The sequence below is a fragment of the Eucalyptus grandis genome, chromosome 8 (genome assembly GCF_016545825.1).
Source record: "Eucalyptus grandis isolate ANBG69807.140 chromosome 8, ASM1654582v1, whole genome shotgun sequence".
In the NCBI taxonomy this organism is placed as follows: Eukaryota; Viridiplantae; Streptophyta; class Magnoliopsida; order Myrtales; family Myrtaceae; genus Eucalyptus; species Eucalyptus grandis.
The window spans coordinates 5,541,930-5,552,507 of NC_052619.1; the positions used below are offsets into that span (position 1 = coordinate 5,541,930).

At 37.2% G+C, this 10,578-nt stretch overlaps 1 protein-coding gene across 2 annotated transcripts; it reads right to left on the reverse strand.

The window, feature by feature from the left end:
- Positions 1-4,987: 4,987 nt before the first annotated feature.
- On the reverse strand, positions 4,988-10,259 carry LOC104456038 (beta-glucosidase 18). 2 transcript variants are annotated; one of them, XM_010070748.3, is made up of 12 exons: positions 10,053-10,259; positions 8,960-9,026; positions 7,992-8,050; positions 7,681-7,756; positions 7,488-7,562; positions 7,300-7,387; positions 6,928-7,180; positions 6,658-6,773; positions 6,298-6,547; positions 5,959-6,061; positions 5,701-5,800; positions 4,988-5,573 (listed from the first exon to the last, which is right to left on the reverse strand). In XM_010070748.3, the coding sequence occupies exons 1-12, from the start codon at positions 10,185-10,187 to the stop codon at positions 5,348-5,350; spliced, it is 1,548 nt and encodes a 515-aa protein (XP_010069050.2). In that variant the 5' UTR covers positions 10,188-10,259; the 3' UTR covers positions 4,988-5,347. The 2 variants fall into 2 exon arrangements, with proteins under 2 accessions (XP_010069050.2, XP_039155299.1); XM_039299365.1 differs by lacking the exon at positions 8,960-9,026 and having other exon boundaries at positions 10,053-10,218.
- Between the last annotated feature and the right edge of the window lie 319 nt (positions 10,260-10,578).

A 10,578-nucleotide genomic window follows, 5' to 3' on the forward strand; every position in this document is an offset into this window, starting at 1 on the left:
GAGATGAGCGGATCGTGATTGAAAGCATTATTTCAGCTTTATGTCTGTGGGAAAGCAGGTGGTGGGATAGACATCTTTTCACATTGGGAACGGTGAAGAAAGCAAGCATGCTTAATCACAACAACGCTCGACGATTAAGAAGGGTTCGACGCCGCCTGTCATTTCATTCCTAGTCTGTGGGTTTGGGAGAATTTCGCAAAGCAACTTTAATAATTCCCAAGGGAAAGCATTTCGCAAAGCAATCGAGAGTAGAGTCCAAAGTTCCGGTGCTTTTTTGTAGATTTTCTCATAGATGACTGTATTGAATTCGGCGATGAATTTGGGTGTCACGCGTGGTTTTGTTAATATGGTACACTTTCTTAGTACGTAGCTTATCGTTTTCCCTTCCGCAAACTGCGGCTTCCATTTGTTTTTCTTCAGATTACCTAAGTTCTTGTCGTTAAGTTCGTTTGACTATAGAATTGCATATGCATACACATTGAACTGACGTGTGTCAACCTCAATGATGGTTGCTAGCAGAAAAACAAATGGTGGGCGTGATAAGAAAGGTGCGACGTGTTTTTAGATTATTCCTCAATAATTTGCTGGAAAAATAAACTTGCAAAAGTATTCTTATTCACTCTCTCCCGGACTTTTTGCATATGCATGTTAGTTTTGTTGCAATGCAATTTATACTTCTTATCGATAGGATGGCACAGGGTCTTGCTCCTTGATGAGCAAGTGGGGGTGGTGCTCTGGTGGGGGTTGCACTAAACAGCGTCCTTAGGCCGTCAGAGGACTTTTATAATTTGAGCCAATATTTTATTGGTAGTTTGAGTTTGAACCCATAAATAGTTATTTGAGTGGCCTAGAGTCTATATATAATATATTTCTCTTGTAATTAAGAATTGTAATAGAGATGTGAGATGTGCTAATTAAAGTGAAATCTTCTATTGGATATAGCTCTTGTTTAATAATGATCTGAGATAAATCTTGTATCTCAATTTCTCTTTCTCGCTTTGATTCTCTATTTCGTTGTATTTGTGCGCCTAATCCTAACAAGTTTGACAATCGAGATGATGGACGGTTTGTGAATACAATTTTTCTAATGTACATTGAGACAAATTTTATAGGGTTTGATTTTCTCTCACTGATAATCATATTTCTTAATAGCATATATTTTGGGAGACATGAAGCGAAAGCTTTTTCATTTTAAGTTTTAGTGTCCATTTTCGGTTGGTTTTGAGTTAGCAAATGCCAAAAAAATAGGATTGAACTTAGGGGTGAGCATGGTTTTAAGGTAGAATCTACAATCGAAGAACCTAAGCGGTGAGAACCTATTTGGTTCTAGGTTTCAAGGTATGTAGGGTATTTTTCATATTCCAAAACTTGGGGAACTTGTTTCAATGGTTAGGTTCTAGATTCTAGGTAATAAGAACTTGGAACCCGAAACAAGTTTTTGTGTTTTTCTTGATCTATATCTTCATGAGATCCTATGGTGTTCGATGTTATTTGATGATGAATGTGTAATTTGGAACCATTAATTTGAGCTTCCATTTTATAATTGAAATTTTTATTTATTAATGTTTTATATTCTTCATGTGTATGAATATAAGTTGAAGTCAGTAGATTATAATAGTAAGTAGTGGTCATTAAAGGTAATAATTCATTACAATCATTTAATTAATAATACAGGTGGAACCTATGTAGAACCTGGAACGATTTTGGAACTTGTGACATGATAGATTTGAGGTTTTAGGATATGTAAGATATGTTTTAGATTCCAAAAAATAAGGAAACTATTCTATTGGATAGGCTCTAGGTTCTAGTTAGAACCTATACGGAACTTAAAATCGTTAATTACTAAATGAACTCATGTTATTATACTTAATTTCTACTGCAAAAAAAAAAAAAAAAAAGCCCCCAAATTGCGGAGACAAATTGCATTTAGAAATGTTTTGCGAGGTTAGACATACATGGAAGGTTTGTTCATCATCCCACATCGTAAGAGTGTAAGATATTAGATTAGTTCAAAAACTAAGAAAATAAAATAAAATGAAAATCCAAGTAATTCAAATGAAAATTAATAAGTGATAATCTAATGGGAGAAAAGTTGGTTAGTCTTGTTAGTTTAGGTTGATAATCTTTAAAAGAGTTAGTAAATATAAGAGGTGCTAACTAATACATTAAAATTGTTGCTCTATAGAATAGTTGGTATATTAGAAAAAGAAATTAAAAATCGATGAGTCATTTAAATAAAAGTTGATAACCCCAAGAATAATTCGCATTTAATCTTACAAGTTGATCGAAAAATTGACAAAAAATGATAAATCACTCTTTTTCTTTTTTTTTTTTTTTTTGTCTAAAGAAAACTATATTCATTACTCAATAAGATGCATTAAAAGTATATAGACTTCATAATAAAGCAAATTGAAGTAGAGCAAAGCCCAAAATACTTGTTGCAACTTACCTTTTTTGTTGGAGGGGAAAAGATATAAGTTTAGGGGTATTGCCTTAAAAATAAGTCTACGACCCTTGATTAGGCGTGGGCTCTTTCAAGCCCATATCTTGCGATATGTTTAGGTGTTCAATTATAACTTCAATTGATGGTATGAGGACTTTCTAATGAGAAATCACTACTAGTCTATTATAGTTGGTTAAAACCAAGTGAGGCATTGGAAATATACCTTACTTTCTATGCAACCAAGGAATGTAGAGTCAGTGATTTGACTACACTAATTAATCAACTAGTGCCATTTTGGTATCTAACCTTATTTATTTCAAGAAGATGTTTGTCTGATAGTTTGGATTGATTTTAAACTTATCAATTAAAATTCGAGGTGATCATATCGATGCATAGTCATTAAAAATATAATGAACAAACAAGGAAGCATGAAAAATAATTGCAAGAAAAAACGAAAATCTAATGCTAAGAAATAAGGAAAATGCCAATCCTAACTAGGTTAAAGGGAAACCACAATCAACATATTGAAAGTACACAATCAAGTAGTAATCAAAATAGAAATGTGCAAACAACGATCTAACATTTGTTTCTAAGAACATTCTAGTCCTAGTATAAAGCTTTAAGAGCTTGTTCAATTTTAAGCACAATTTTTTATCGATGATTTTTGCACATTTTAATAGAAACTTACTCTAAAAATAATTTTTAATTTTTTTCTCTAATTTTAGAAAAAATAATTAATTTTTAATTCAAAAACAAGGACCTAGATCGCAAGGCCATCAGCCAGATTGGGCCTGATACGTGGGCCTAGTACAGCCCCAAAATCAAACCCAATTTAGAAGGAATTAAAATAAAACAAGCCTGGCCCAAGATTGCAAGATAAACCCACCTTCCCATGTGAGCCCCAAATTCTAGTTGAGCCCACACATGATCGGCCCATTTGACCAAGCCCAAGTTACTAACTATTTTAAGAACTAAACCTTGAGTAACCAAGCTGGTCTGGACACAAACAAGCCTGACCGGCTAGACTAGCACCGCTCGACTCGGATCTAGCCTGGCCTACCTGGCTCACGGTCTCCCTCTACTATGTAGCTTCACTGCCACAACAGAGACAGCCGTGGCCCGTGGCAATGGATGCCGCTCCTCTCCATCAGGCCAAAGGCGATTCACGGCATTGCCTCAGCCAAGCCGAGTTGAGCGCTCAGCCCTTGCCTGGCCGACGACGCTCCGATGATGACGGCTGCAACGGGATATTCAAGGGACACCCCTAAATCGCAAGATCCGTGGCTTCCACGAAGTGTCACGATAGTGGCCGTTGATTGGGGAACACTAGCCACCTCGGCGGCGATGCCCCGGCCTAAGTTGCCATCCTTGATTGACCTCGACACACAACTAGCCAAGGACACCCCCTCAATCGAGTGCAAACATAGTGAGAGAGGTGGCGGGGGCATGGCAAAACAACCGCCACCGTGCTAAACATCACTGGGATGCCTTGATCGGACGACGTTGACTCAACGTCGTCCAAAACAAAGAAAACAAAATGAGATCTCATTGTGACATTACCTAGCATTTGTCTCTAAGAATATCAAAACCCTATTGTAAAGCCCTAAAAGCTTGTATAATTTTGAGCACATTTTTTTATCAGAGATTTTCATAAATTTTAAGAGAAAACTCCTTAAAAATAAGTTTAAAGCTTTTTCCTAATTTTAAGAAAATATTTTTTTTAGATTTTTTTTTAAATAAACATTATTACTATTATTGCAATTGCTTCTAATGCCTATATGCTATGCAATATAATGAAAATTATTTTTTTAGAGTTAAAATTAATCCCTAATTATCTATGTAATTAGTGAATGATTAAACAAATCGTTAACTAGTGGGTTTTGTCTCGTGGTCACCATTCTCGTATGGAAAATGAGAAGTGGAAAGTTTGATTCCCCATCTTCTTAGGGGGCTAGGGGTGTAATTTCAAGTGTGGGGTTCGACTCTTGCTTTACAAAAAGAGGTAAGGTAAAAGTTTATGAGTGAGTTGATAGTTACAAAAAAAAAAAAAAAGTTGCCAAAATTTAGGTGTCAAGCAAAATAATTGGCGATCGATCACTAGATCTCGTAAGGACATTTAGTTTCGGGTGTGGGGTTCGACTCCCGCTCTATAAAAATAGACAAGACAAAAGTTTTTTAGTGAGTTGATAGTTAGAATAGGACAAAAAAAAGTAGCCAAAATTTAGGTGTTTAGAAAATAATTGGCGATCGATCACTAGATCTCGTATCTTCATCAGCGATGAGCACAGTCCAAAAATTCCTCCTTTAGGAACTACGGTATTGTCAGTTGGCAACGCGCACTTAACTTTAGCTTCATCTAAATCATTGTAGTATGGAGGCTGAATGAACATGGATTTAACATTTGGGATAGCGAATCTCGGGGTTCAACAAAACAGTAGGGTTTCTACGATCACCATTGAAGTTGGAGGTAAAGAACTTATACATGAATAGAACATAGAAACATCGAATTCTCAAAAGCATATTTATTATACTCCTAGATTTAGATTAGGAGAGAATGACCCGCAAATTTAAAATTAGATCATGATAGTTCAAACTCTCAAATCTAGAATTAGATTGAGAGAAGAGAGCTCCTGGGATATTTGATTTCAACCCATGAATTTAAGCATAATACAAAGAATCAGAATATAAATAGAGCTATTAGCAAATTCTGATTGCCCATCTACACAAAATTAAACAAATAATGGCTATAATAATTATAATAATAGAATCATTGCATCCCCTCCTAGCTAAGATGGATGAACTTAGACCCTTGAATTTTGTTTTATTTTTTGTATGTGTTGGATATTTCGGCTTGTTAGTGAAGTGAATCAGGTGTACAAAGAACTGATAAAGAAGGCTTTCTCTTCAGAGCGGCATGAACATGTTGTGCCGATACTTGTGTCGCTTTGACTCTGTTGTCGAATTCGAATCCGCGAGGAAATTCTTGTACCACTTGGCCGATTGCCTCGGCGTCCTCTTCAGCGTGTCGAAGTCGACGTGGTAGAGCCCGAAACGGATCGTGTAGCCATCCAGCCATTCGAAGTTGTCCAGTAGGGACCATATGAAGTATCCTCGCACGTCGGCTCCTTTTCTGGATGTACAGACACAAAGACAAGTTAAATACAGCAAAGTTACGACGCATATTAAGCTAAAAACAGAGCTAACTAAACACCAGATGATGTCAAACTGGATAGGAATCCTGAACTAAATTACGTTACCTCATTGCATTGACTAGAGCCGACAGGTAGCTCTTAAAGTACTCGACCCTTTTCGTGTCGTTAAGTGAATCGGCAATGGGAGCATTCGATTGAGCATATCCTAAATCACGTCATATGCAAGAAAATGAGTTGATATTGGGTTCAACGACGGGCACTGAACAAAAAAAATCATGGAAACTGGAGAAGGTGTTATCAGGATAATCTCAGGAATTATCATGATAATCCCAAACTCACGGAATCTGTAAGTCAACAACGCACCATTTTCCGTGATGAACATAGGGGTGTTGTTGTATCTTTCCTTGACGTACATCACAGCCATCTCCAACGCACTTGGAACAACGTAAAAATAGGACACTGCAGTCTGTTTAGGAAAAGGATGTGAAAGATTCAATATACTTGAGCAAACTAAGCATCTTTCTTTCTTTCTTTCTTTTCGACCCTTCACATACCAAGTCCATTGTCTATTTTACCAGGAAACAATTCTTGTTGATCACTGAGGCAATATTTCCGAGTCTTAATTGTTTGAGCGAGAGACAAGAGGCCGAATTCTTAAGCAGAAAACAGGATCACACTCTGTACTCTATTAATTTATCTTACCGTGTCTCCGATAAGAGTCCCGTCTTTTTCTCCGGTGACATAAACCATCGATTCCCCAAGAGAATAAGCAGAAGTGCAAGGAGAGAACATACAATCCTTAGCATAAGCAGCTGTGTATTGGTTTATTCCAATAAAATCCAATTTATTCGACAGCTTCTTCCTTTCTTCTGCTGAAAATACAGGCAGTCTTGCGCCAATAATCTGATGCATCTCAGGAGGGTAATCACCATACATGATGGGGTCGAGGAACCTGTATTATCGATGTAATTATTTGAAGTAAATTATCAGTGAAATAAGGAAAAATTATGGAAAAGCAGTGCATTAGCTATAGTTAGTATGATCACAGTTTAATTCACAGACCATGCAATCTGGAAAGCTAAAGCCCGTTCGGCCGCCAGTTTGTCAGCTGGAGTGTTGGTGAGGGGCACGTAATACGGCGCAGATATTACAATCCCTATCATACCTCCTTGTTTTGCCTAACTCGTGTAAGAAAAAGGAACAAATAAAATCAACATCGTTATTAACATTGTGTCAATTCTAATGGAATTGACAGTTTTCCCTGAACTCTGTGCTGCCTTTAAGAGAAACATTTAGTGCATGACAATTAGAACAAGTGCGAAGAAAACACACCTGATACTTATTTCTGTATATTTCGACTGCAGCCGCATGAGACAACACTACGTTATGAGTGGCAATGTAGGGTTCCATGAACGAGTCTCCGGTAGAGCAATTGCCTACCGGATAAGAACAATGGCCCGGAGGGTATGTACCCTCGAAATAAGCATAGTATGTGAACATATTCGGCTCATTAATCGTCGTCCAATACTTTACTCTGTCACCAAACGCTTCAAAGCAGACCTCTGCAAAGTGTGCGAAATCTAGCCTGCAACAAAATTACATACACGAGAAAAGTAGATATATAGATTTACTCGATATATAGATTCCAATGATATAGACACTACAGCATTATCTCCGTGAGAGATAGTGTGGTAAGATGCTTACTGTATTTCGGAACTCAGCCAAGAGCCGTAGCGATCTTCGAGAACTTGAGGATGTTCATAGTGATTCAGGGTAACAAATGGCTCGATACCTTATTAAAAGGGGAAAAAATGTCAATTGTAGGTAGTGAATTCTGAGTGCAGCAATTTTTACGCAGACAGCAAAAAAAACAAGGGGATTGCAGACTATACCTTTCTGCAAAAGGGCATCAATGAGGTTGTTATAGAAATTAATACCATCGGGGTTTGTCTCACCATATCTTCCTTCTGATGTCCAAAAAATTCATTGGTTATAAAATATCAAGATAATATGAAAATGACCATGTATGCAGAGCGAGTTTCTAAGAAAATATGGAGAAGAAAAAATGCTGTATAAAGAGCTTACGGGGGAGGACTCTAGACCAAGATATGGAAAATCTGTATGAATTCACTCCAAGGTCCTCCATCGACTCCACATCTTCCTGCAACATCAGATATTATTGGAAATCGAATTGAAGGATATAACGATTAGATTGGAATTCAAACGACAGCAACTGTATTCAAGATATAAACATATTCGTTATATTTGATTAGATATGTAAATATTGTTTCTCCAGGGTGGCCTAATTTCGTCTAGAGAAGTTTGATAACACGTTGATCGAGCAGCTGACGAAGGTTTTCTGAGATACATCATTCGAAAAGAGGAAGATTCATTACCATGAATAGGTGATAATGATCATCGGCTACATCGGCATTGCTTCCATCTTCTACCTTCCCTGCTAAGTAAAGCAATGTTTACTTGTTGGCAAGAAGCAATTGATGAGAGTAATATTGACGCTAGATACACCAAGACTGGTTTACTAAAATTTTCTCAACAAAAAAAAAAAAAAAGTAATAGGATATGCTCTTCAATAAAGTTCACTCATCGATTTCATTTTGACACACATATCATATGTTTTAGCGAAGTTTCTTTATAATTGTACGTAATCTAGCTACCTTTCCCAGCACTTTTTGGATCTAATCAGAACTATACTTTTCCTATTGAGAACGTTTCTTTTCCTTAATCCGTTTTAATTAAGGAATTAATGCAATGTGCACGAGGTAATCCTGCACTGGATGCACGTGAAACCCTAATACGCCAATGCCATCATCAACCTAGGAAATCCATGGCATGCTTGAGCTAACACGGCTTAGTTGGAAGACGAGTCACGTGTCAACTACCACTCTCCTTCACGATTGCTTTGACTACCGTTACTTCTAGTCGACACCTAATGAAAACATGCATAATAATATTATGATAAATTAATAATAGAAGCCGGTGGAATTGGAGTGGCAGACAAAGAGGACCAACCAGCTTTTACTCCGACAAAAAAGCGAAAAATAATTTATAAATTGAGAAAGTCCATAGTTTCTTTCTCTATGGTGTATGCGTACTAAACAATTACTAAATACTAATACTTTCATTTTCTTAATTAATATTCTCGATGCTTAAAAGAGTAGAAAGTGCTTTTTCAAAATCGTGCTAGATGTCTGAACAATCGTACTCAGCAACAGTTTCAGTGCCTAATCGACACATCGATGGGTTTATGAATGATCGGTTTCTATATGTTCGACATTACTTAAGATAAATTGTGTGTAACAACATTATTAACAATGTCAAACATATATTTGTTATGAATACATACCTGGGATGTGTGTGTATACATCCCAATTGCTCAAACTTTTATTTCCGGTCAAGTAGGCTCCTTCAATCTGGGAACAAATAGTGCAAAACGTATTTGTCAATTATCAAATACAACTTATTAATAGTATCTCTCTCAATAACATTGGGAAAATTCATAAATTCAGAATTTTTTTTTCTCAATGGAATGTTTTATAGGACACTAACATATTTTATCTCCTTCTCAACAATGTAGAAACCCTTGCACATAATCTCCATCTTGAATAAATAAGATCTAGACTTTGTCTTTGCCACCAAATGTAATTTAAGACCAAAACCACATACAATTCCTCATCTGAGTGCAAAAATATCCTACTAGGTCAATGCCCGGATAATAATAGATCAAACTATATATGGGAGAGTAGAGAAAAGAAGAGATGAGCAAAGTCAACAGTCAAAGATTTGACCAACTCTTGGCACTTTAAAAAAACCCAAAGGGAGAAGATGAAACTCACTGTATACCCTTATCGATGACAAATGTCACCACTTACATATTTATTAATTTTGAAATTCAAAAACCAAATTGGAATTAATCTTGAGATTCTATACACCAGCTCAGCTTGGAACATGACAAGAGGATAGAGAATCTCTGTATACGACAAAGCTCATCAAGGTCGAATCCCATATTACTGCGTGAACTCGTTCCATCGGATCAAGTTCGTCGTGTTTCAAGAACCTGTAAAACTCGTATCGACATGCAAATAAAAGAGCATCCCTATCGCCCGTAGAACGAGCCTATACAATACTTTTTTTCTTTTCTTAACCTGCAATGCGAGGGTTTAAGCCATCATGCCCAGAACAGACGTCTTTGTCCTTAACGTGTGGATCGACACCGTAACAAAAACCATTGGTCCTACAAGCGAAAACAGTACAAGCTATATGGACGAAGAAGACATTGCTGCACGATGCTCTCAGCGTCGATGACATATAGGATGCCGAAGGAGCAGCTATTTGTCCTTCGAGAGAAAACAGTACAAACTATATGCACGAAGAAGGCATTGATGTACGGTGCACTCGACGTCAACGAACATAGAAGACGACCAAGGAGCAGGCATTACCTGAAAAGAAGAGGTGGTGGTTCCGAACAAGAATGATGGAGGGAACTGGCTTCTGTCGACGCCATGGCAACCCACAAGCAAACAGAGAAGGACGAAGGAAACGCAGGCGGAAGCTTTGACTGCTCTTTCCCTCATCCTTTTCCCCTAGAACACGTACCGTTTCTGTCTAAACCAAGACGAAGAAGCAATGGGAAAAAAAAAGGGAAGGAAAATTTTGCATGGACCGTTTGTGGAGACAAATGGGGTTTTTATAGGGAACGGTCCTCGACGATTTGGGAATTTTCTTTTCGTTTTCTTAGGAAAACGATCATTTGTTGGGCGTTGAATCGTCGAAGTTGCGTTCAAAGTTAAGCAGCTTTGACATTAACCCACTGATGAGCACTCCAAAATGCTGATGTGGATTGAGGAAAATTCGTCCCCATTTGCTTATCCTTTTCCGCAAAGCAGTTTAGTTAAGATAATTATCATTTTGTGCGCTATGATAAAATAATAGTTTCATGATTACAGAGCCGGATGATGCTGATTG